The 27,507-nt window shown below is 40.4% G+C and overlaps 3 protein-coding genes across 4 annotated transcripts; all 3 read left to right on the forward strand.

The window, feature by feature from the left end:
- Positions 1-430: 430 nt before the first annotated feature.
- On the forward strand, positions 431-4,005 carry LOC308592918 (mas-related G-protein coupled receptor member H-like; the record flags this gene model as incomplete). Its single annotated transcript, XM_081204978.1, has 2 exons — positions 431-542; positions 2,997-4,005. Exons 1-2 carry the CDS (start codon positions 505-507, stop codon positions 4,003-4,005), a joined length of 1,047 nt encoding a protein of 348 aa, XP_081061104.1. The 5' UTR covers positions 431-504.
- A 1,653-nt stretch (positions 4,006-5,658) lies between these two features.
- LOC308592954 (mas-related G-protein coupled receptor member H-like) lies at positions 5,659-9,558 on the forward strand (the record flags this gene model as incomplete). 2 transcript variants are annotated; one of them, XM_081205049.1, is made up of 2 exons in its annotated part: positions 5,659-5,880; positions 8,553-9,558. In XM_081205049.1, exon 2 carries the CDS (start codon positions 8,593-8,595, stop codon positions 9,556-9,558), a length of 966 nt encoding a protein of 321 aa, XP_081061175.1. In that variant the 5' UTR covers positions 5,659-5,880; positions 8,553-8,592. The 2 variants fall into 2 exon arrangements, with proteins under 2 accessions (XP_081061175.1, XP_081061174.1); XM_081205048.1 differs by lacking the exon at positions 5,659-5,880 and adding an exon at positions 7,740-7,789 and having other exon boundaries at positions 8,550-9,558.
- A 1,889-nt stretch (positions 9,559-11,447) lies between these two features.
- On the forward strand, positions 11,448-26,879 carry LOC308593634 (mas-related G-protein coupled receptor member H-like; the record flags this gene model as incomplete). The annotated part of the gene is made up of 2 exons (XM_081206083.1): positions 11,448-11,480; positions 25,917-26,879. The coding sequence occupies 2 exons, from the start codon at positions 11,448-11,450 to the stop codon at positions 26,877-26,879; spliced, it is 996 nt and encodes a 331-aa protein (XP_081062209.1).
- Positions 26,880-27,507: the final 628 nt, after the last annotated feature.

Below are 27,507 nucleotides of genomic sequence, written 5' to 3' on the forward strand. Positions count from 1 at the left end.
GCTTACTAATAACGCCATCGCTGATCATACTTTCCATTCAGAAGCTCCCTTTCTTGCATTTTATTGGTTCTTATGTGCCTCACTGAACAGCAGTGTTAACCTGTTCATCTATTTCCTGGTTGGGAGAACGAAAAGAGGCAGACCTATAGTGAGCATGAAGGTGATACTCCAGAATGCTTTCAGAGTTGAGGAAAACTCTCCAGAGGAAGAGGAGACTGCTGCTGAAACACAGTTGTGATGGTTCCAAAAGATCATGTCTAGATGTTATCATTATAGCTCTAAAAACATTCTTGTTTTTAGACTGAGCCCATAAGTTTCTGTTGCATTGTATTTAGCCTTGTTGGCCTATGTTCAATTGGGCTACTGCTTTCATGGTGTACATAATATTTCACCCATGAGCAAGACATTCAACTAGTTCATCATTAGTAAATATACATAGCTTTGGGTTTTGTTGCCTGTCACCTTGTTGACTTCATATCCTCATCTGCAGGGCTTTGGCTTAGCATGCAGAACGTCCTGGATTCACTTAGTGGCAGCTCCAGGTAGGGACAGGAATGATTCCTGCCTATATCCTGCTGATCAGTGTCAGCAATCTGAGCTAGGTAGAATAATGGTCTTGTCTTGTACAAGGCAGTTTTCTATATTTATTTATTCAGAGGTCTGAACATATGCATGGCTTGAGAATTGATGTGTGTATGGTTGGGTGGGAAGGAGAGATGAAGAAAAAGGAGTCCAGAAGCTTCACAATAAAGGTTGCCTTTCAGGAGGAGCATGAAGGAAAAGAAATATGTGAGGACACCAAAGAGAAGGAGAAAAAACTAAAAGAAATGATGTGATGTGTTAGTGCTGGCGCAAGACATTTTGCTGCCTGAAGCAGAGGACCAAATGTCACTCACAAACTCTTGCTGCCCCTTTTCCTGCCTTCATCTTTCCCATACACCCCAATTCTGCCATGAAAAGGGCCTTCCTTACATTCCTGCACTCTCTCCTGCCATGCATAGAATTTGTGTAGCTTGCATCTGGGAGGAAAGAGGCTTGAGAGATTTCAAGCATCCTACTTTTATAGAAAGAGGACTCTCTGCTTACAAGTTGGAGTAGATTGGCTATATGTATCTCCTACTAGGAGATTTCCCTGAAAAGAAAGAGGTCCTCTTGCTGGAAAAAGGTTCTGTATCCCTACTGTAACATCATCCTGCTCTTTCCAGACCATTAGCTGGGCTCTCTTTCCCCCGGTGTTTTGGAAATTTCCTGCATGGGGAGCAAAGTGCTTCTCAGTGCTTAAAACTTACTTGCAGGCTATTGAAGTAACAGAACCTTTCAAAGCACTTTTGTATATTTTACAAATGAAGCTGTTAGTGTGCATGATCACAATCCTCTAAAGACTATATTGACAACCCAATGATAATCATTTTTCTCTTGTCACATGACACTGGCAAACTGATTAAGCATAAATGAAGGCAAGCAGGCACATTCCAGCACATCTTGTCATGAGCTCTTAAATGCATTGAATGTTTCCTCAAGACTTGGGAGTTGCATTGGTGTCTGAAAATCTTCAAGCACAGGATTACTTATTCTGGTTCTCTCTCTCTCTCTATCACAGTATCTGATCCAACGTTAGTCACAGGTAAGCGAAAAGTTAGAAATTCTTCGCTTTAAAGAGCAGAAAGAGGCGTAATTACTGTGTCTGAACTAAGCAATTATTATTATTATTATTATTATTATTATTATTATTATTATTATTATTAACATGCACATCTTCAACCCATAGGATTAAAAGGTTAAAAGATAACACAGCTGTGAAAGATTCTGTATGAGGTTTTGGGAACAGAAAAGTATAGGAATCTGCCTTCTAAAATTAAGTCCATTTATTTATTTATACCCACCTTTCCTCCAAGGCATTTAATGTGGTGTACATGGTTCGTCTTGCTCCTCCTTTTATCCTGACAACCAACCTGTGAGATAGGTCAGGTTGAAGGACTCTGGTCCGAGGTTACCCAGTGAGTTTTAAAAGCTATGGTTTCCCAGTAGTGATGTATGGAAGTGAGAGCTGGTCCATAAAGAAGGCTGATCGCCGAAGAATTGATGCTTTTGAATTATGGTGCTGGAGGAGACTCTTGAGAGTCCCATGGACTGCAAGAATATCAAACCTATCCATTCTTAAGGAAATCAGCCCTGAGTGCTCACTGGAAGGACAGATCCTGAAGCTGAGGCTCCAATACTTTGGCCAACTCATGAGAAGAGAAGACTCCCTGGAAAAGACCCTGATGTTGGGAGAGATGGAGGGCACAAGGAGAAGGGGGCGACAGAGGACGAGATGGCTGGATAGTGTTCTCGAAGCTACAAACATGAGCCTGACCAAACTGCGGGAGGCAGTGGAAGACAGAAGTGCCTGGCGTGCTCTAGTCCATGGGGTCACGAAGAGTCGGACACGACTAAACGACTAAAACAACAACAATGAGTTTTATGTCTGTGTGGGAATTTGATGGCTGGTCTCCCAGATCTTGCTCCAAAATTGGAATCACAATGTCACATTGGCTATTTCCAACTTGCCCAGTATTGCTTTACATTGTTGCATTGCTGGGGGTTGGACTAGATGACCCTTGGGTCCCTTCCAACTCTAAGATTCCATGGTTGTGTGACTCTGGATGACAGCACTTCTCAAGGGTTTCAGACAAGGGTCTGCACTAATGGTTGATGCCAGGGATGGAATCCTTCTGCACAGGAGGCAGGTGTTGCACCACAGAGCTATGTGGGATTTTCACTTTGGGGAATATGGGAACCCTATCATAGAGACTCTCTGAAACCCCAAATATATTCAGGTAGTTGCAAGCCCCACTGGCCCCTTTAAATGGCAATTAAAGAGCAAGTCATTTCACCTTAACCACCCACTCCAAAATAGCTACAAAGTATGAAAAACTAATCTCCAAAGCTTTAGCTTTGTCTTTGCTTATTTCCGTTAGTAAAGACTAATTCTACCATTCTCTAAATTCTTCCAGCAGGAAAACACCAGACAAAGTAGAAAAGCAAAGATTGATCACGATGGTCAATTACACCCTCCCATCACTGTCCCCTTTGAATGCTGGAGAGGAATATTACGGAACGGACAATGGAACTGTTCTCTCTAACAATAGCTACACTGGTAATCATTCAGGATTGACATTAAGACATTATATATTGAATATCAGCTACATTTTAATCAGCAATTTGGGGCTTTTGGGGAATGGGACTGTCATCTGGCTGCTTGGTTTCTGCATTAAGAGGACTCATTTTACCACTTACATCCTGAACCTCTCCATGGCTGACTTTGGTTTACTCACAGTTGCGTTTATTGATAGAATGTCTTTCATAGTGGGAAAATACTTCACTTACCCTGCAGATGACATGTTTTACTTGATTTTCCTATTTATGTACAGCACGGGTCAATTTCTGTTGACAGCCATCAGCATTGACAGGTGTGTGGCTGTCCTTTTCCCACTTTGGTATCGATGCCACCGACCACCAAATATGTCCACTGCCGTTTGTGCCTCAATATGGGGACTTTCTTCTGTTTTCCCTGCTATTGAAATCACTTGCCTTCTGGCTGATATCGATGTTTCTAACATAGTGCAAATTCATCTTATTGTGAATGGCTTCCTCTGCCTTCCACTCATGACTGTCTCCACTCTGATCCTTTTCATCAGGGTCTGCTTTAAATCACACCAGAGGAGGAGGGGAAAACTTCTAATTATAGTCCTGCTTGCTCTCTTCTTCTTCATCATTTGTTCTTTTCCACTCAATGCCGGTTTCATCACTGTTTATTTTCTTCATTCATTTCTTCCTTTTTTCTCACAATATGCCTTCATACTAATCTGTCTGAACAGCAGTGTTAACCCTTTGATTTATTTCCTGGTTGGAAGACAGAAGAGAGGCAGGCGTAGGCAGAGCATGAAAGCCACATTCCAGAATGTTTTCAAAGAGGATGAAAACCCTGCAGAGGCAGGGGAGATCTCTTTGGAAACTCAGTGATGATGGCTCAAAAATATTGTCAAAATCTGTCTTTATCACTGTGAGTCTGATGACACAATCTAGTTCCCAATTTACAAACTTTCTGTCTGTAACCTTCTTGACCTGTGCTCAGTGCTGGCTATTGATTTCAGAGTGTGCATAGAATCTCAGTCTTGAACAGATGGATGGACTTGATGAACTTCTTATTATTCTTATTATTTTATAAGTCTAGATAGTATACGACTATGGAGGAAGCCTGGGTCCATTCATGGGAAGAGCATTTAATGTCTTCAGGGAGATTATAAATGGTTTTGTAATTTTAAAGAGTGGCAAAAAGTAATTACAAAATTTATCTGGCAAGGAAAGAAACAAAGAATAAAATTTAAATTGCTTACAGATACCAGCAAGAGAGGAGGTTTCTCTCTACCAGATTTGTTGGTTAACGGATTGGATATTGTTAAGAATACAGATCCATTAGATCTGGAAGGATTTGATAACAGATTTGGGTGGATAACAGATTTTGCTATATTGGGCAAAAGATATGGGGCATAACATACAGTTAGAAGATTGGGAAAGATTGTTGAAAAAATGGAATAAATTTTACTGCATGTAGCTTGCTCAAATAAAATATAATGAAAATGATGTATAGATGGTATTTAATGCCAGTGAAACTAGCAAAAATGTATAGAAGAAATAACCAATGTTGGAAATGTAAAGAAAAAGATGGTACCTTTTATCATATGTGGTGGGTGTGTAAGGAGGTGAAGGCTTTCTGGGAAATGATATATAATGAACTTTTAAAAATGTTTAAATATACATTTATTTTTAAAAAAACAAGCAGAAGCCATCTTATTAGGTATTGTAAGCCTCATGCTTCTCATGGCTCTTATGTTACTGTATCCATTGGCTGCAATATTCCCTGTGATTTTGTACTTCTTGGTATATACATTATTATGTTAACCAAGTTGAGCATGGAAAGATGGAAGCATACTATGCTATTAATCAATAATGAGAGAAATACATAAGCAAGATAAAACATTGTTTTTATATGCAACAACTGCAGCGAGAATATTATTAGCCCAAAGATGAAAACAAGAAGAGATACCAACGAAAGAAGGGGCACCTTTCAAGGGGGAAATTGTGACTTAAAACAACAGTGAACATTGGAGTAAAGCAGGGATGGAGGGAACTGAGAGGGGGGAAATGGCAATTTTAAATAAAGGAGCGGTTTGCATTACGTAAATACCTTCCAGCAATGAGGATGCTGCATCTTTGGGGGAATCTGATATGAGGAAAGTGGAGGTTTTAAGAAATGGCAGGAGTTTTGAGTAGTTAGCAGGGGGTGACATGTGGGCGTGGGGGAAAACTACAGGAAATCGCCACTTTACAGAAGAAACTTCTTGTGGCTCTTATGTTACTGTATCCATTGCCTGCAATATTCCCTGTGTTTTTTGTATATATATTACTATGTTAACCAAGATAGAATCATACTATGCTATTAATCAATAAATGAATATCACTCAATCAAGTCACAGAGTTGTTAGCTGCTTCCCGATGACCAGGAAATCAACTTTTCTCAAGAGTACTTTCTACAACAGTGAGACTTAAGGCGGCAACAACCTCCTCCTAATTTTGCTGATGGCTATCTTGATCACCAGTAAAGAAACAGTTTCTTCTTGTCACAAGATGTTGGAAAACTGATTAAGCACAGACAAAGAGAAGAGGATAATTTACAGGACATATTGAATTCAGCTTGGTCAGACTTACAAGCTTTCCTTGCAAGTTGTGGATTCCATTGATTCCTGCAATTCCTTCAATTGCCTACTTTCCTCAGCACAGAACGCTCTTACTCCTGCTTCCTCCTGCTCATGATATCTGAGCCACAGATTCTCACAGGTATGTGGATATATTTAACATGCAAGGGTGGCAGGAGAGCCACTACTCAGTGGGATAATTAGCAAGCATTCTGCACACTGACATGAACATAATTATAGGGATTCCAAGTGACAGGCCAGGAAAGAATGAGTTCTGGAGATCTCAGTGCCTGATAGCCTTAGTAGCTTAAGGTCTAACACTAGGATGTTGAATGTCCCTTCAAAGACCCTGCGGATGTTTGGCCCAAATCAACAGTAAACTGCAGGTTTTCATTGGGATACTAATGGAACAAAAGAATAACCTCTCATATCCTGCCATAGAAATCATAGTTCTATGTATGTTATAGAGTTATATATAGAGTTTTGTATCCAAAATCTGAGGCTGATTGGTTTGCATGCAGAAGATTCCAGATTCAGTCTCTGCCGGGTAGGGCTAATTCATATCCTGTTAAAATGTTCATATCCGCTAGTTATTGTTCCAATTATTCATGGGGAGGTTTCTATTTTCTCATTCCAGATACTTCAACAATCTCCTGTGTGTTCAGGAAATGAACCTATTACAAAGAAAGAAGAAAAGAAAACACTTATCCAAGTCTCAAGAGACATATGCACTTTATGCTTGCAGGTGTTTTGAGGGCTCTTGTTCATCTGCAGAGCTTTGACTTAGTGTGCAGAAAGGATTCACTCAGTGGCAGCTCCAGGTAGGGACAGGATTGATTCCTGCCTATATCCCTGCTGGTCAGTGTCAGCAATGTGAGCTAGGTAGAAAAGCAGTCTTGCCTTGCACAAGGCAGTTTTCTATATTTATTTATTTATTCAGAGTTTTGAACGTATGCATGGCTTGAGAATGGATGTGTGTTTGGTTGGGCTGGATACCAACACAGACTGAAGGAGAGATGAATACAAAGGAGTCCAGAAGCTTCACCATAAGGGCTGCCTTTGAGGAGCAGCATGAAGGAAACAAATATGTGAGGACACCAAGGAGGGGGGGGGGAGCAAGAAGAAAGGATGTGAAATGTTAGTGCTGGTGCAAGACATTTTACTGCCTGAAGCAGAGGAGCAAATGTACTCACAAACCCTTGCTGCACCTTTTTCTGCCTTCATCCTTCCCATTCACCCCAATTCTGCCATGAGAAGGGCCTTCCTTACCTTCCTGCACTCTCTCCTGCCATGCATAGAATTTGTGTAGCTTGCATCTGGGAGCAAAGAAGCTTGAGAGATTCCAAGCTTCCTACTTTTATAGAAAGAGGACTCTCTGATCAAGAGTGGGAGTAGATTGGCTATAGGTATTCCCTTCTCGAGGTTTCCCATAAAAAATGAGTTCCTCTTGCTGGAAAAACGGTTCTATATCCCTACTGTACCATTATTCTGCTCTTTCCAGCCAATTAGCTGGGCTTTCTTTCCCTAGCTGTATTGGAAATCTCCCGCGTGGGGAGCAAAGTGCTTCTCAATGCTTAAAACTTACTTGGAGGCTTTTGAATTGTAATGGAGCCTTTCAAAGCACTTTTGTATATTTTACAAATGGAGCTTTTAGTGTACATGACCACAATCCCCTAAAGACTATATTGACAACCCAGTGACGATTGTTTTTCTCTTGTCACATGACACTGGCAAACTGATTAAGCATAAATGAAGGCAAGCAGGCACATTCCAGCACATCTTGTCATGAGCTCTTAAATGCATTGAATGCTTCCTCAAGACTCGAGAGTTGCATTGGTGTCTGCAAACCTTCCTGCACAGGATTACTTATTTTGTTTCTCTCTCTCTCTATCTCAATATCTGATCCCACATTAGTCACAGGTAAGCGAAAAGCTCGTTAGAAATTCTTCACTTGCAAGAGCAGAAAGACGAGTAATTGGTGTGGTAGAATTAAGCATCGATTGATGATGATGATGATTGACAAGCACAGCTTCAACCCCTGGGGTTAAAAGGTAAAAAGATAACACAGCTGTGAAAGATTCTGTATGAGGTTTTAGGAACAGAAAAGTATAGGAAGCTGCCTCCTAAAATTTAGTCCATTTATTTATTTATACCCGCCTTTCCTCCAAGGCTTTTAATGTGGTGTACATGGTTTGTCTTGCTCCTCTTTTTATCCTCACAACAAACCTGTGAGGTAGGACAGGTTGGGGAACTCTGGTTTGAGGTTATCCAGTGAGTTTTATGTCTGTGTGGGAATTTGAACGCTGGTCTCCCAGATCTTACTCCAAAATTGGAATCACAATGCCACATTGGCTCTTTCCAATTTGCCCAGTATTGCTTTACATTGTTGCATTGCAGGGGGTTGGACTAGATAACCCTTGGGTCCTTTCCAACTCTCACATTCTATGGTTGTGCGACTCTGGCTGACAACACTTCTCAAGGTTTTCTGACACGGGTGTCAGGGATGGAACCCTTCTGCCCAGGAAACAGATGTTGCACCACAGAGCTATGTTCCTTGCCCTCGGAAGCATTTTTACTTTGGGGAATATGGGATCCCTATCATAGAGACTCTCTGAAACCCCAAATATATTCAGGTAGTTGCAAGCCCCACTGGCCCCTTTAAATGGCAATTAAAGAGCAAGTCATTTCACCTTAACCACCCACTCCAAAATAGCTACAAAGTATGAAAGACTAATCTCCAAAGCTTTAGCTTTTTTATTTGCTTATTTCCGTTAGTAAAGATTAATTCTACTGTTCTCTACATTCTTCCAGCAGGAAAACAACGGACAAAGTAGAAAAGCAAAGATTGATCACGATGATCAATTACACCCTCCCATCACTGTCCCCTTTGAATGCTGGAGAGGAATATTACAGAACGGACAATGGAACTGTTCTCTCTAACAATAGCTACACTGGTAATCATTCAGGATTGACATTAGGACAGTATATATTGAATATCAGCTACCTTTTAATCAGCATTTTTGGGCTTTTGGGGAATGGGACTGTCATCCCGCTGCTTGGTTTCTGCATTAAGAGGACTCCTTTCACCACTTACATCCTGAACCTCTCCATAGCTGACTTTGGTTTACTCACAGTTGTGTTTATTAATAGAATGTGTTTCATAGTGGTAAAATACTTCACTTACCTTGAAGAGTACATGTTTTACTTAATTTTCCTATTTATGTACACCAACGGTCAATTTCTGCTGACAGCCATCAGCATTGATAGGTGTGTGGCTGTCCTTTTCCCACTTTGGCATCGATGCCACCGACCACCAAATATGTCCACCACTGTTTGTGCCTCAATATGGGGAGTTTGTTCTATTTCCCCTGCAATTCACTTCACTCTCCTTCTGTCTGATTTCAATATTTCTAGCACACTGGGCATTCAGCTTATTGTGAATGGCTTCCTTTGCCTCCCCCTCATGACTGTTGCCACTCTGATCCTTTTTGCCAGAGTCTGCTTTAAATCACACCAGAGGAGCAGGGGAAAACTTCTAATTATGGTCCTGCTTGCTCTCTTCTTCTTCATCATTTTTTCTTTCCCACTCAATGCCGTTTTCATCACTCTTTTTGTTCTTCATTCGGTACCTCCATTTTTCTCACAATATGCCTTCATACTTGGCTCTCTGAACAGCAGTGTTAACCCTTTGATTTATTTCCTGGTTGGAAGACAGAAAAGAGGCAGGTGTAGGCAGAGCATGAAAGCCACATTGCAGAATGTTTTCAAAGAGGATGAAAACCCTGCAGAGGCAGGGGAGATCGCTTTGGAAACTCAGTGATGATGGCTCAAAAATATTGCCAAAATATGTCTTTATCATTGCGAGTCTGATGACACAATCTAGTGCCCAATTTACAAACTTTCTGTCTGTAACCTTGTTGACCTGTGCTCAGTGCTGGCTATTGATTTCAGAGTGTGAATAGAATCTCAGTCTTGAACAGATGGATGGAATTGATGAACTCCTTATTATTCTTAGTATTTTATAAATCTAGATAATATACGACTATGGAGGAAGCCTGCGTCCATTGTATTCATACATTCATTTAATGTATTCAGGGAGCTCTGAGTTTGCAGTTGGAGCTGCTGGGGAAAGATGTTGGCTGGGGTCGGAAAGTAGATTTGGCTGGCAGAAGGGAACCTCTACACACACTTTGAATGCCTTATGCAACAGCACTTCTGTTTTCAGTTCAGAACCTCCCTAGATCCTATATTACGACTACTTTTGTGCCTGCCTGAACAGCTATGTTAACCCTTTCATGTATTTCCCTGTTGGAAGACATAGGAGATTATAAATGGTGTTCATGATTTTAAAGCGTGGCAAAAAGTAATTCCAAGATTTACCGTATCTGGCAAGGAAAGAAACTAAGAATAAAATTTAAATTACTTACAGATACCAAAGAGAGAGGAGGTTTCTCTCTATCAGATTTGAAATTGTATTACGAAGCTTCTTGCCTTTGTTGATTAAGGAATTGGATATTGTTAAAAAATACAGCTCTATTAGATCTGGAAGGATTTGATAAGAGATTTGGGTAACATGCATATTTTTGTTATGAGAAGGCAAAAGTCCATAAAGCTTTTGTGAACCACATAATTCAAAATCAATATATGAGTTGCTGAATAGATTTAAGACTTAATCGAATGTAAAACACCATGGTGGCTGTTGACGTTAGAGGCAACAACTATTAAAAAAAGTTAAATATGGGGGGAATGATGGGCCACCTATGGAGATTTGGTGATGGATGACCAGTGGAAACTTAAACCTTATAAGGAAATAAAAAACCTTGGTAAATGACTGGCTGCATTATCATCAAATAAATGAAGTGTTTAAAGAAGACCCCCCCAAAATAGGATGTGAATATATAAGATCTAGGTTTGAATTGGATTTATTAAGTAATAAAGTAAAAATGATGTCAAAATGTATGTTACTTTTGGAATGGCATACAAAAGATGAAGAAGCTAAATCTTTAATGATACATTGGGCAAAAGATACTGGGCATAACATACAGCTAGAAGATTGGGAAAGATTGTGGAAAGATGGAATAAATTTTACTTCATGCAGTTTGCTCAAAGAAAAAATGTAATGAAATAATACAAATAATAAAAAATAACTTATTATTTATACCCCGTCCATCTGGCTGAGTTTCTGCAGCCACTCTGTGCGGCTTCCAACAGAATATTAAAATACAATAGTCTATTAATCATTAATAGCTTCCTTAAACAGGGCTGCCTTCAGATGTCTTCTAAAAGTCTGGTAGATGTTTTTCTCTTTGACATCTGGTGGGAGGGCGTTCCACAGGGAGGGCGCCACTACTGAGAAGGGCCTCTGCCTGGTTCCCTGTAACTTGGCTTCTCGTAGTGAGGGAACCACCAAAAGGCCCTCAACACTGGACCTCGGTGTCCAGGCAAAACGATGGGGGTGGAGATTCTCCTTCAGGTAACGACCGAGGCCGTTTAGGGCTTTAAAGTTCAGCACCTACATTTTGAATTGTGCTCGAAATGTACTGGGAGCCAGTGTAGGTCTTTCAAGACTGGTGTTATGTGGTCTTGGTGTCTGCTCCCAGTGACCAGTCTTGCAGCCACATTCTGGATTAGTTGTAGTTTCCTGGTCACCTTCAAAGGTAGCCCCACATAGAGCACTTTGCAGTAGTCCAAGCAAGAGATAACTAAATCATGTACAACTCTGGCAACACAGTCCACGAGAAGGTAGAGTCTCAGCCTGCATACCAGATCAATCTGATCAACTGCTACTCCCTGGACACAGAATTGACCTGCACCTCCATGGACAGCTTTAAGTATAGAATGACTCCCAGGCTGCTCACCTAGTCCTTCAGGGGCACAGTTATACCTTTCAGGACCAGGGAGTCCTCCACACCTGCCCACCTCCTGTCCCCCCAAAACAGTACTTCTGTCTTGTCAGGATTCAACCTCAGTCTGTTAGCTGCCATCCATTCTCTAACCGCCTCCAGACACTTACACAGGACCTTCACTGCCTTCGTTGGTTCTGATTTGAAAGAGGTAGAGCTGGGTATCATCCGCATACTGATGAACACCCAGCCCAAACCCGCTGATGATTTCTCCCAGTGGCTGCATGTAAATGTTGAAAAGCATGAGGGAGAGGACAGAACCCTGAGGCACCCCACAAGTGAGAGCCCAGGGATCTGAACACTCATCCCCCCCCCACCTTCTGAACACAGCCCAGGAGGAAGGAGTGAAACCACAGTATAACAGTGCCCCCAGCTTCCAGCTCCTCTAGACGGTCCAAAAGGATGTTATGGTCAATGGTGTCAAAAGCCGCTGAGAGATCCAGCAGAACTAGGAAGCAGCTATCACCTTTATCCCTAGCCTACCAGAGATCATCGACCAGTGCAAACAAGACAGTTTCAGTCCCATGATGGAATGGAAGATTTGAGACTGTGTGATAGTTGGCCATATTGGCCAAATCTAAAGATGGTTTTTTAAGAATCTGTTTGATAACCGTCTCTTTTAGTGGGTCTGGGAAGGCTCCCTCACAGAAGCATTCACCACACCGTGAAGCCCATCGCCCAGCCCTTCCCGGCTAGGTTTTATAAGCAAGGATGGGCATTTAACGCCAGTGAAACTAGCAAAAATATATGGAACAAATAACCAATGTTGGAAAAGTAAAGAAAAAGATGGTACCTTTAATCATATGTGGTGGGTGTGTAAGGAGGTGAAGGCTTTCTGGGAAATGCTATATAATGAACTTTTAAAAATGTTGAAATATACATTTATAAAAAATAACAACCCAGAATCCTTCTTATTAGGTATTGTGGGTAGAGAAATACATAAGCAAGATCAAACATTGTTTTTATATGCAACAACTGCAGCAAGAATATTATTAGCCCAAAGATGGAAACAAGAAGAGATACCAATGAAAGAAGAGGCAGTTTTCAGGGGGGATATGGTGACTTAAAACAACAGCAGACATTTGAGTAAAGCAGGGATGGAGGGAACTGAGAGGGGGGAATGACAATTTTAAATAAAGCAGCAGTTTGAGTTAAATACCTTCAAGCAATGGTATATTTGAGGCTGCTGCATCCTTGGGGGAATCTTATATGAGGAAAATGGAGGTTTTAAAAAATGGCAGAGTTTTGAGTAGTTAGCTGGGGGTGACATTTGGGAGTGGGGAAAATCTACAGGAAATTGCCACTTTCCAGAAGAAACTTCTCATAAATATTTATTAACGTTTTCACAATATTACATAATGAAAAAGAAAAAATAAGAAATAAGAAATAAAAAACAGTTAAAAATAATTCCATCTTTACATCACTTATCTTTCATTTACTTGTTTCCCGGACCTCCTCATACCTCCCTTTTTTGTATTCCAGTTCAATTTATTAGTTCAGCAATTCCTTTCCCTCCTTATTATCCTGATGTTTAATCTTAATATATTATAACATTAAATTTTTACCTATTAAAAATCCAATTTTTCCATATTCTTTTAAACCATTACTGCTAGAAACCCCTTAACTTCAATCCAACATCATTCTAACATTCCTTAATTTTGCAATATTTCTGTAAATAGTATTTAAATTTCCTCCAATCTTCTTCCACCGACTCTTCTCCCTGGTCTCAGATTCTGCCAGTCATTTCCGCCAATTCCATGTAGTCCATCACTTTCATCTGCCATTCTTCCAGAGTGGGTAAATCTTGTGTCTTCCAATACTTTGCGATGAGTATTCTTGCTGCTGTTGTAGCATACATAAAGAAAGTTCTGTTCTTCTTTAACACCAATTGGCCGACTATGCCCAGGAGAAAGGCCTCTGGAATCCTGTGGAGATCAGGAAGTGTTTTCAGAAGTACTTTAAACAGTTATATACACAGGAGACTCAGAAAGAAATGGACATTGACCGATTCGTGAGAACAAATGGATTACAAAAAATCTCTCAAGAGAGTAAATTAATGTTAAACTACAAAATAACTGACCAAGAGGTGGAAGGAGCCATTCAGAATATGAAATTGGGCAAATCTCCAGGGCCGGATGGTTTGACTGCAAAATATTATAAATCTTTGAAAGAATGGTTAATACAGCCTTTGAAGGAAGTTTGCAATAAAATATTGGGGGGGGGGGGGAAGGCACCCGAGTCGTGGAAAGAAGCTTATATTACACTGGTACCGAAAACAGAAGCGGAAAAGATACAGCTTAAGAACTACCGTCCCATATCTTTACTTAATGTGGATTACAAATTTTTTGCAGAAATTATGGCTAAAAGATTTAAAATGGTGCTGGTAGAAGAAATCCATAAAGATCAAGCGGGCTTTCTCCCGGGGAGACATTTGTCACACAAACACAACACAACACAAGGAACATAATTAATATTTTGGAAAAATTACAAGTGAATATCAATACTAAAGCAGTTTTGATATTTGTGGACGCGGAGAAAGCCTTTGATAATATTTCTTGGAGTTTTATGAAGAAAAATTTACAGGGAATGGGGGTAGGCCAAGGTTTTGAAAACGGTATAGGTGCAATATATTCAGAACAAAAGGCAAAATTAATTGTGAATAACATAGTTTCAGAAGAGTTTAAGATTGAGAAAGGAACACGACAGGGCTGCCCAATCTCCCCACTGCTTTTTATCTCGGTCCTGGAGGTTTTGCTCAATATGATTAGAAAGGACCAATTGGTTAAAGGTATACAACTCAGAGCTAAACAGTATAAATCGAAAGCTTTTGCTGATGATTTGGTTTTGACATTACAGGAGCCAGAATCCAGTACCAAAAGAGTATTGCAATTAATTCAAGAATTTGGTCAAGTTGCGGGATTTAAGCTGAATAAGTTGAAAACTAAGGTGTTAGAGAAGAATTTAACAGAGATTGAGAAAGAGAGGTTTCAGAAGGAGACAGGATTAACATTGGTCAAGAAAGTTAAGTATCTAGGGGTCCATATGACTGCTAAAAATGTGAATTTATTTAAAGATAATTATGAAAAATGTTGGATGGAAGTGAAAAATGATTTAGAAATATGGTCAAAATTGAAGTTATCAATGCTGGGCCGAATTGCTGCGATAAAGATGAATGTATTGCCTAGGATGTTGTTTCTGTTCCAAACATTGCAAATTTTGGACAAGATGGACTGTTTCAAGAAATGGCAGAGAGATATCTCGAGATTTGTCTGGCAGGGCAAGAAACTTCGAATAAAATTTAAGATTTTAACTGGTGCTAAAGAAAGAGGGGGATTTGCCCTGCCAGACCTTAAACTTTATTATGAATCATCCACATTTTGTTGGCTGAAAGACTGGCTGCTTCTTGAAAACACGGACGTTTTGGACTTAGAAGGTTTTAATAATGTTTTTGGATGGCATGCATATCTGTGGTATGACAAGGTCAAAGCACACAAAGCTTTTAAAAACCATATTGTTAGGAAAGCATTGTTTAATGTTTGGGTGAGATATAAGGATTTGCTGGAAGGTAAAACACCAAGGTGGCTGTCACCAATGGACGCTAAGGCTCTGAAAAAAATCAATATGGAGACAAACTGGCCAAAATACTGGGAAATTTTAGAACAAGACGGAGATAGATTAAAGCTGCAGAGCTATGACAATTTAAAGACTAAAGTACGAGACTGGCTTCATTACTATCAAATAAGGGAGGTTTATAATTTAGATAAGAAAATTGGTTTTCAGGTGGAAAAGTCAAAATTGGAAACAGAATTGTTAGATCCTAAAACTAAGAATTTATCAAGAATGTATAACTTGCTGTTGAAATGGAATACACAAGATGAAACGGTTAAATCTGTTATGATTAAATGGGCACAAGATGTTGGGCATAATATTATGTTTGTTGATTGGGAGCAGTTATGGACCACAGGTATTAAGTATATGGCTTGTAATGCTTTAAGAGAAAATATAATGAAAATGATTTACAGGTGGCACTTAACCCCAGTCAAGCTGGCAAAAATTTACCATCTGCCCGATAACAAATGTTGGAAATGTAAAGAGACGGGGGGCACATTCTTTCATCTTTGGTGGACATGCCCAAGGATTAAGGCCTTCTGGGAGATGATTTATAATGAAATGAAAAAGGTATTTAAATATACCTTCCAGAAGAAACCAGAGGCTTTCCTCCTGGGCTTGGTCGGCCAATTGGTGCGAAGGGAGGATAGAACTTTTTTTATGTACACCACAACAGCAGCAAGAATACTCATCGGAAAGTATTGGAAGACACAAGAATTACCCACCCGAGAAGAATGGCAGACGAAAGTGATGGACTATATGGAACTGGCTGAGATGACTGGCAGAATCCGGGACCAAGGAGAAGAGTCGGTGGAAGAGGATTGGAAAAAATTTAAAGTATATCTTCAAAAATACTGTAAAATTAAGGACTGTTAGAAAGGTGTTGGAAAAAGAAAATTAGGTAGTTTTGGTAGATATGAGATAAAGGATTAAGGAAAAATGAGTTGATGAATGTGATGAAAGAGTTGATGTTAAATTATATTATCTTAAATTAAATTATTTAAATGAAAATAAGGTTGGAAGGATTTGCTGAAAAAACGATTTGAATTAGAATACAAAATTGGGAGGTGTGAGGAGGTCAAGGAAATAAGTAAAGGAAGAAAGCTATGTAAAGGTTTAATCTGTTCTTTTTTCCTTTTTATAAAATCTTTTTTTAACTGAATGTATTTTTATATCTTTTTCTCTCTCTCTCTCTTTTTCTGTTATTGTTGTATTCTTTTTTATATTATGTATTGTTCTTTTTTCTTTTTGAAACCTTAAACTTTGAATAAATATTATTTTTTAAAAAGGAGAAAGGCCTCTGGTTTCTTAAGGAAGGTGTGTGTGTGTGTATATATATATATATATATGCAGGTTTTGGTGTTTTCGGGTATCTTCCCGTGTAAGAGTTGGGGTGTCTAGGCGACGTTTCGACGAGGTCTCACTCGTCATCTTCAGGCTGGTGCTTTCGGCTTCTTGTTACTAGAACAGAGCAGGATCTCAGTGTTTGAGTTCCTATAAATACTGTTGAGGGGGTGTGGTGTATAGCCTCCAACGTTCTGGGCAGAGAGGAAGTTCCCTGGTTATTGTGCCTTTTCTTCTTTTGTTCATTAATTACTTGAGGGATATCTTGAGTGATTTCTTGAGTGATATTCTGAGTACCACTTAGGAGGGTCATTAGGTGTGGATTAGTTGCTAAAGCTTTCGTGTCTTGACCTCTTGAGCTTGTGAAGAGTTTTTCTGAGTTTTTCTGAGAAGAGTTTTTCTGAGAAGATGGCTGTACTGCACTTAGTTGAGCTCTGGCTTGGCTTCGTGTATAGGGGCGAGCTGTGGTTTTGTGCCCTGTGCCAGCCAGATCTGTGTAGGGATTGCAGGGGGGTGCAGCATCCGGAGGTGCCACTATGGTTTGGCTACTGGATGGTATCTGTAATTTATCTGTGGAGAGGGTCTGGGTTTGGGTCTGGTGTGGTTGATTGGAGATGGCGTTCTGTGTGCCTCTGGTTCTGGTGTCGGTTTTTGTGGGGAGGGCTAATTTCCAGATGTCTGGCAGGCGGGACGTGTCGTCACGCTTGTTCATGTTGTGAGGGTGTTTCTCTATCTCGATGGCTTCCATGATTATTCTCTTGTGGTGATGTTCCATGTTAAAGAGCAATTTGGAATCTGCAAAATTAATTTCGTGTCCTGTTTCTTTCATGTGTTGGTAAAGAGAGGAAGTTTTTTCTTCTTTTTTGACGGCATTCTTGTGTTCTGCGATACGTGCATTTATTCGTCTGTTTGTTTGTCCAATGTACGTGGCTGGGCAGACTTTGCAGGGTATTTCATAGACCCCTTGGTTTTCTAACTGGATTTTATCTTTTGGGTTTCTGAGGATATTGGCTATTTTTTGGTTGGTGCAAAAGGCTGTTTTGATATTGTGTTTATGGAGGATTTTGCTAATTTTATCTGTGGTGCCCTTGATATAAGGAAGGAGGGCCCTCCTTCCTTATATCAAGGGCACCACAGATAAAATTAGCAAAATCCTCCATAAACACAATATCAAAACAGCCTTTTGCACCAACCAAAAAATAGCCAATATCCTCAGAAACCCAAAAGATAAAATCCAGTTAGAAAACCAAGGGGTCTATGAAATACCCTGCAAAGTCTGCCCAGCCACGTACATTGGACAAACAAACAGACGAATAAATGCACGTATCGCAGAACACAAGAATGCCGTCAAAAAAGAAGAAAAAACTTCCTCTCTTTACCAACACATGAAAGAAACAGGACACGAAATTAATTTTGCAGATTCCAAATTGCTCTTTAACATGGAACATCACCACAAGAGAATAATCATGGAAGCCATCGAGATAGAGAAACACCCTCACAACATGAACAAGCGTGACGACACGTCCCGCCTGCCAGACATCTGGAAATTAGCCCTCCCCACAAAAACCGACACCAGAACCAGAGGCACACAGAACGCCATCTCCAATCAACCACACCAGACCCAAACCCAGACCCTCTCCACAGATAAATTACAGATACCATCCAGTAGCCAAACCATAGTGGCACCTCCGGATGCTGCACCCCCCTGCAATCCCTACACAGATCTGGCTGGCACAGGGCACAAAACCACAGCTCGCCCCTATACACGAAGCCAAGCCAGAGCTCAACTAAGTGCAGTACAGCCATCTTCTCAGAAAAACTCTTCTCAGAAAAACTCAGAAAAACTCTTCACAAGCTCAAGAGGTCAAGACACGAAAGCTTTAGCAACTAATCCACACCTAATGACCCTCCTAAGTGGTACTCAGAATATCACTCAAGAAATCACTCAAGATATCCCTCAAGTAATTAATGAACAAAAGAAGAAAAGGCACAATAACCAGGGAACTTCCTCTCTGCCCAGAACGTTGGAGGCTATACACCACACCCCCTCAACAGTATTTATAGGAACTCAAACACTGAGATCCTGCTCTGTTCTAGTAACAAGAAGCCGAAAGCACCAGCCTGAAGATGACGAGTGAGACCTCGTCGAAACGTCGCCTAGACACCCCAACTCTTACACGGGAAGATACCCGAAAACACCAAAACCTGCATTCCTGTACCCGTGAAAATCTACGAAAGCATATATATATATATATATATATATATATATATATATATATATATATATATATATAATTATTGAAACAAATGATTTTTTTAAAAAAAATACACACAAAAAAAAACAAAGTTACAAAAAAGAAAAAAAGAAAAACATAAGAAGAAGAAAAAAATAGAACCATCCTTTTCAAATTCTCCAATTTCCATTACCTTCTTTCCATGACCTCCTCCTCCTCCCATTTCTTGTATCTTGATTAATAATTGTCACAGCAAATCCTTTTGAAAGTTCATAATATTCTGTCATTACTTTACCTTACTCTATTATCATCTTATCTTATAGAAAACCTTAATGCTTAAAACTTAAATCCATAATTCATAATATTTTATCATTACGTTACCTTACTCTATTCTCGTTTTGTCTTATAGCAACAACCTTAAAGCTTAAAACTTAAATCTTTTTTACCAACTTCTCATAACCATTACCTTTTTACCAAATTCTTTAAACATTTTAGCAAGAGCCAAATAATTTCATTTCAACATTTTCCCAACATTCATCAAACATTCCTAGTAATAATAATGCAAAAAAGAAAATACAATAGAATAAAAGCAATCCAATCTTCTTCCAGCGTCTCCTCCCCCCGGTCCCGGGGTTGTCAGTCTTTTCTTTTTCCCATTAGTCTGGCACATTAACCTGGTGCCCTAATATCCGAGGCCTTCAAATCTCTTCCATGTCCCTTTCGCAGCTCTTCTTCATATTTTCCTTTCACTCATGGGAACTCCAGCTTTGTAGTGTCTTTGACCCTTTTCAACAAATCAGCCCCTTTCTCATAGTCCAGACTAAGCTCCATATAATGTTTTAAAGCATATTTCAGATTCCCTCCAAAATTGGAAGTCCCAACAGCTCCAAACCTCTGGCGACCCATTTCCAGACTCAGAAAGTCCAAACATCCCTGCATAGGGTGGTCAATCCAACCCCCCATTTCCAGTTCAATCCAAACTTTATCTTTCAAAGTCTGGTTTTTTCCAAGTTCATTTGCCAAATCCAAAAGCTCACTTTCCTGCTGGGCCGAGAGTCCCTCCATCTCTGGCGTCCCAGATTCAGCAGGGTCCTCTTCTTTCTGTTGTTCTGACGTGGCACACTCCTGTTTTAGTTCCTGAGTGGGCTCCATATAATTTTCCACTACCTGATCAAAGGCACTGGCAGCTTTTGTCATAAAATCCATCTTCTGACTTAACTGGTCCAATAGGGCACTTATATTACAGAAAGCACCCAACAGTGCTTCTGAAGGCATTGTCCTGCAAGGTCACAAAACTCTTTCCCACAGTTGTAATCAGTAAATCGCTGCAAGTTCCCAGGATTTAGTTACAATTTCATAGTTCCCCTCTAGGGGGAGAGACTTCTGATTGTTCTTTTCCTTGAGAACAATAGCAACAGAGTTTCTTCTTTAAGATATTTTGTCCATATTTGTTCTTTTTTAAAAAAGCGAAAGGAAACAATGGAATCGCAATGTTTCCCTCCTTTTAACTATCTGTCAAAGCATTTATTTCTGGTCAATGAGCTTCAAACGTCAAATCTGACACCCCGCTCCAGGGTCGGGACAGTGGAAAGTTACTTTACTTTAACTTTATTTCCGCAGGTTTAAACAACTCAGTAAAAATCCCCCTTCTTCTCCTGCTTCCGAAGGGTGGGTTCCGCAATTTTGAATGGTGAAAGACAATCCTTTAAAAGTGATTTTTAAGGCTCTAGTTTACATTGTCTTTGCTTTGTGACTTCCTGTTTAGCCCTTTCCGTTTCAGTAGCAAATTAGGGTAAATTTTTGAGTCCAAGTTCCTTTTATTTCGCCAATGCTTGTTTAAAATTCAGGTATTTAGCGTTCCAGTACTCACGGTTAGTTATTTTCAATGCCAAATTGTCCCAGGAAAAAGGCAGTGCTCTCCTGCAACGGCTGTGCGGCTTCGCTCCGCAGAAAAAGCAATTGACTCACAGCACCGTGCCACTTTCCCCTCTTCACTTCGGAGCCCGTTTCTGGGTTCCTTAATGGGTTGGGGGGCGATAAAGGTCCCGCCGAGTCCCATGGTCACAGGCTTCATTCGCCTGTGATTTTCAGAAGGGTCCCCACTACGCCGCAACAGGAAAGACCCGTTTCTTGGGGAGCTTGTCCTTCCAGTTCAGAGGGAGTCCGCCATCACCGGAGGCGCCACCCCGGAAGTCCCAAGAAGGTATATTTAAATACCTTTTTCAATTCATGATATATCATCTCCCAGAAAGCCTTAATCCTTGGGCACGTCCACCAAAGGTGAAAGAATGTACCTTCAGTTTCTTTACATTTCCAACATTTGTTATCGGGCGAATGGTAGATTTTTGCAAGCTTGACTGGGGTTATGTACCACCTGTATATCATTTTCATAATATTCTCTCTTAGGGCATTACATGCCGTAAATTTCATACCTGTGGTCCACAACTGTTCCCAGTCAGCAAACATAATGTTATGTCCAACATCCTGTGCCCATTTAATGATAGCAGATTTCCCCGTTTCATCCTGAGTATTCCATTTCAACAGCAAGTTATACATCTTTGACAAAGTCTTAGTTTTAGGTTCTAACAGTTCTGTTTCTAATTTTGATTTTTCCACCTGGAAGCCAATTTTCTTGTCCAATTTATATGCCTCCATTATCTGATAATAATGAAGCCAATCACACACTTTGTTCTTTAGTTTTTCAAAACTCTGCAATTTCAATCTATCTCCATCTTGTTCCAATATTTCCCAATATTTCGGCCATTTGACCTCCATATTGAGCTTTTTCAGGGCTTTCGCTTCGATCGGTGACAGCCACCTTGGGGTGTTATTTTCCAATAAATCCTTATATCTTATCCAAACATTAAGCAATGCTTTCCTGACAATATGGTTTTTAAATGCTTTATGCGCTTTGACCTTATCATACCACAAATATGCATGCCATCCAAATACATTGTTAAAACCTTCTAAATCCAAAATGTCTGCATTTTCAAGAAGCAGCCATTCTTTCAACCAGCAAAAAGCTGCTGATTCATAGTAAAGTTTCAAGTCCGGCAGGGCAAATCCACCTCTTTCCTTTGCATCTGTTAGTATTTTAAATTTTATTCTGGGCTTCTTGCCCTGCCAGACAAATCTAGAAATATCTCTCTGCCACTTCTTGAAACAGTCCATTTTGTCCACAATTTGCAATGTTTGAAACAAAAACAACATTCTAGGCAATACATTCATTTTTATCGCAGCAATATAGCCTAGCAGTGAAAGCTTCAAGTTTGACCAAATTTCCAAATCTTTTTTCACTTCAACCCTTCTTAACCACTGTTAAACCTGTCTCATTCTGAAACCTCTCTCTCTCAATTGGTGTTAAATTTTTCCAGAAGAAACTTCTCATTGCTCTTATGTTCCTGTAACCATTGGCTGCAATATGCCCTGTGTTTTTGTACTTTTTTGTATATAGATTAAAGTGGTACCTTGGGTTACATACACTTCGGGTTACATATGCTTCAGGTTACAGACTCTGCTAATCCAGAAATAGTACCTCGGGTTAAGAACGTTGCTTCAGGATGAGAACAGAAATTGTGCTCAGGCGGCACGGTAGCAGCAGGAGGCCCCATTAGCTAAAGTGGTGCTTCAGGTTAAGAACAGTTTCAGGCTAGGAACGGACCTCTGGAATGAATTAAGTACTTAACCCGAGGTACCACTGTGTTATGTTAATCAAGATGAGCATGGAAAGATAGAAGCATACTATGCTATTAATCAATAAATGAATATCACTCTATCAAGTCACAGAGTTGTTAACTGCTTCCCGCTCCCCAATGACTTGGAAACCACCTTTTATCAAGAGTACTTTCTGAAACAGTGAGACTTAAGACAACAACAACCTCGTCCTAATTTTGCTGATGGCTAACTTGATCACCAGTAAAGAAACAGTTTCTTCTTGTCACAAGATGTTGGCAAAGTGATTAAGCACAGACAAAGAGAAGAGGGTAATTTACAGGACATATTGAATTCAACTTGGTCAGACTTACAAGTTTTCCTTGCAAGTTGGGGATTGCATTGATTCCTGCAAATCCTTTGATTGCCTACTTTCCCCACCACAGAACACTGTTACTCCTGCTTCATCCTGCCCATGATATCTGAGCCACAGATTCTCACAGGTATGTGGACATACTTAACATGCAAGGGTGGCAGGAGAGCCACTGCTCAGTGGGATAATTAGCAAGCATTTTGTACACTGACATGAACATAATCATAGGGATCCCAAGTGGCAGGCTAGGAAAGAATGAGTTCTGGAGATTACAGTGCCTGATCACCTTAGTAGCTTAAGGTCTAACACTAGGCTGTTGAATGTCCCTTCAAAGACCCTGCGGATGTTTCGCCCAAATCAACAGTAAACTGCAGGTTTTCATTGGGAATCTAATGGAACAAAAGAATAACCTCTCATATCCTGCCATAGAAATCACAGTTCAATGTATAAATAAAAAAAATTCCTTCCAGTAGCACCTTAAAGACCAACTAAGTTAGTTCTTGGTATGAGCTTTCGTGTGCATGCACACTTCTTCGGAAGAAGTGTGCATGCACACTAAAGCTCATACCAAGAACTAACTTAGTTGGTCTTTAAGGTGCTACTGGAAGGAATTTTTTTTTATTTTGACTATAGCAGACCAACACGGCTACCTATCTGCAACTAGTTCAATGTATGTTAGAGAGGTATACATAGAGTTTTGTATCCAAAATCTGAGGCTGAGTGGTTTGCATGCAGAAGATTCCAGATTCAGTCTCTGCCAGGTAGGGCTAATTCATATCCTGTTAAAATGTTCATATCCGCTAGTTATTGTTCCAGTTATTCATGGGGAGGTTTCTATTTTCTCAGTCCAGATACTTCAACAATCTCCTGTGTGTTCAGGAAATGAACCTATTACAAAGAAAGAAGAAAAGAAAACACTTATCAAAGTCTCCAGAGACATATGCACTTTATGCTTGCAGGTGTTTTGAGGGCTCTTGTTCATCTGCAGAGCTTTGACTTAGTGTGCAGAAAGGATTCACTCAGTGGCAGCTCCAGGTAGGGACAGGATTGATTCCTGCCTATATCCCTGCTGGTCAGTGTCCGCAATGTGAACTAGGTAGAAAAGCAGTCTAGCCTTGCACAAGGCAGTTTTCTATATTTATTTATTTATTCAGAGTTTTGAACGTACGGATGGCTTGAGAATGGATGTGTGTATGGTTGGGCTGGATACCAACAGAGACTGAAGGAGAGATGAATACAAAGGAGTCCAGAAGCTTCACCATAAAGGCTGCCTTTGAGGAGCAGCATGAAGGATAAGAAATATGTGTGGACACCAAAGAGGGGGGGGGAGCAAGAAGAAAGGATGTGATGTGTTAGTGCTGGCGCAAGACATTTTACTGCCTGAAGCAGAGGTGCAAATGTACTCACAAACCCTTGCTGCACCTTTTCCTGCCTTCATCTTTCCCATTCACCCCAATTCTGCCATGAGAAGGGCCTTCCTTACCTTCCTGCACTCTCTCCTGCCATGCATAGAATTTGTGTAGCTTGCATCTGGGAGCAAAGAAGCTTGAGAAATATCAAGCATCCTACTTTTATCCAAAAAGAACTCTCTGCTTACAAGTGGGAGTAGATTGGCTATAAGTATTCCCTTCTAGGAGGTTTCCCAGAAAAGAATGAGATCCTCTTGCTGGAAAAAGGTTCTGTATCCCTACTGTACCATCATCCTGCTCTTTCCAGCCAATTAGCTGGGCTCTCCTTCCCTGGCTGTTTGGGAAATCTCCTGCGTGGGGAGCAAAGTGCTTCGCAGTGCTTATAACTTACTTGGAGGCTTTTGAAGAGTAATGGAGCCTTTCAAAGCACTTTTGTATATTTTACAAATGGAGCTGTTAGTGTGCATGTTCACAATCCCCTAAAGACTATATTGACAGTGTCACATGACACTGGCAAACTGATTAAGCATAAATGAAGGCAAGCAGGCACATTCCAGCAAATCTTGTCATGAGCTCTTAAATGCATCGAATGCTTCCTCAAGACTCGAGAGTTGCATTGGTGTCTGCAAACCTTCCAGCACAGGATTACTTATTTTGTTTCTCTCTCTCTCTCTATCTCAATATCTGATTGAACATTAGTCACAGGTAAGCAAAAAGCTCATTAGAAATTCTTCACTTGCAAGAGCAGAAAGACAAGTAATTGGTGTGGCAGAATTAAGCATCGATGATGATGATGATGATGATGATGATGATGATGATGATTGACAAGCACAGCTTCAACCCCTGGGGTTAAAAGGTAAAAAGATAACACAGCTGTGAAAGATTCTGTATAAGGTTTTAGGAACAGAAAAGTATAGGAAGCTGCCTCCTAAAATTTAGTCTATTTATTTATTTATACCCACCTTTCCTCCAAGGCGTTCAAGGTGGTATACATGGTTCGTCTTGCTCCTCTTTTTATCCTCACAACAAGCCTGTGAGATAGGTCAGGCTGAGGAACTCTGGTTTGAGGTTATCCAGTGAGTTTTATGTCTGTGTGGCAATTTGATGGCTGGTCTCCCAGATCTTACTCCAAAATTGGAATCACAATGCCACTTTGGCTCTTTCCAACTTCCCCAGTATGGCTTTACATTGTTTCATTGCTGGGGGTTGGACTAGATAACCCTTGGTCCCTTCCAACTCTAAGATTCTATGGTTGTGTGACTCTGGCTGACAGCACTTCTCAAGGGTTTCAGACAAGGGTGTCAGGGATGGAACCCTTCAACACAGGAGGCAGATGTTGCACCACAGAGCTATGCTCCTTGCCCTCGGAAGCATTTTTACTTTGGGGAATATGGGAACCCTATCATAGAGACTCTCTGAAACCCCAAATATATTCAGGTAGCTGCAAGCCCCACTGGCCCCTTTAGCTGGCAATTAAAGAGCAAGTCATTTCACCTTAACCACCCACTCCATAATAGCTATAAAAGCATGAAAGACTAATTTGAAAAATTTCAGCTCTGTATTTCCTTATTTCCGTTAATAAAGACTAATTCTACCATTCTCTAAATTCTTCCAGCAGGAAAACACCGGACAAAGTAGAAAAGAAAAATCACTAGATCAATTACACCCTCCCATCACTGTCTCTAATGAATGCTGGAGAGGAATATTATGAAACGGACAATGGAACTGTTCTCTCTAACAATAGCCACATTGATTCAGGATTGACATTAGAACAGTATATATTGAATATCAGCTACTTTTTACTCTGCATTTTGGGGCTTTTGGGGAATGGGACTGTCATCTGGCTGCTTGGCTTCTGCATTAAGAGGACTCCTTTGACCACTTACATCCTGAACCTCTCCATAGCTGACTTTGGTTTACTCACCGTTGTTTTTATTCATATAATATGTTTGATAGTGGTAGCAGACTTCTCCACTTCCCTTGCAGATTACATGCTTTTCTTGATTTTCCTATTTATGTACACCGCTGGTCAACTTCTACTGACAGCCATCAGCATTGATAGGTGTGTGGCTGTCCTTTTCCCACTTTGGCATCGATGCCACCGACCACCAAATATGTCCAAATATATTTGTGCCTCAATATGGGTACTTTCTTCTATTTCCCCTGCAATTCACTTCACTCTCTTTCTGGCTGATTTAAACGTGTCTACCATAGTGGGCATTCATCTTATTGTGAATGGCTTCCTTTGCCTCCCACTCATGACTGTCTCCACTCTGATCCTTTTCATCAGGGTCTGCTTTAAATCACACCAGAGGAGGAGGGGGAAACTTCTAATTATTGTCCTGCTTGCTCTCTTCTTCTTCATCATTTTTTCTTTTCCACTCAATGCCGTTGCCATCACTCTTTATTTTCTTCATTCGGTACCTCCTTTTTTCTTTCAATATATCTATCTACTCACCTGTCTGAATAGCTGTATTAACCCTTTGATTTATTTCCTGGTTGGAAGACAGAAGAGAGGCAGGTGTAGGCAGAGCATGAAAGCCACATTCCAGAATGTTTTCAAAGAGGATGAAAACCCTGGAGAGGCAGGGGAGATCTCTTTGGAAACTCAGTTATGATGGCTCAAAAATATTGCCAAAATATGTCTTTATCACTGTGATTCTGATGACACAATCTAGTTCCCAATTTACAAACTTTCTGTCTGTAACCTTCTTGACCTGTGCTCAGTGCTGGCTATTGATTTCAGAGTGTGCATAGAATCTCAGTCTTGAACAGATGGATGGACTTGATGAACTCCTTATTATTATTCTTATTTTCTAAATCTAGATAGTATACGACTATGGATGAAGCCTGGGTCCATTGTATTCATACATTCATTTAATGTATTCAGGGAGCTCTGAGCTTGCAGTTGGAGCTGCTGGGGAAAGATGTAGGCTGGGGTGGGAAAGTAGATTTGGCTGGCAGAAGGGAACCTTTACACACACTTTGAATGCCTTATGCATCAGCATTTTTGTTTTCAGTTCAGAACCTCCCTAGATCCTATATTACGACTACTTTTGTGCCTGTCTGAACAGCTGTGTTAACCCTTTGATTTATTTCCCTGTTGGAAGACAGAACAGAGGCAGGTGTAGGTAGAATATGAAAGCCATATCCCACTAGCCTTCTGGAATGAGACAAACTCTACGGAGTCAAGACCGCCAGTGAAACTCAAGCTATGGAAGCTCTAAAAGGTCATCACTTTGAGCT

Source organism: Podarcis bocagei, assembly GCF_964188305.1.
Source record: "Podarcis bocagei genome assembly, chromosome: 8".
Classification (NCBI taxonomy): Eukaryota; Metazoa; Chordata; class Lepidosauria; order Squamata; family Lacertidae; genus Podarcis; species Podarcis bocagei.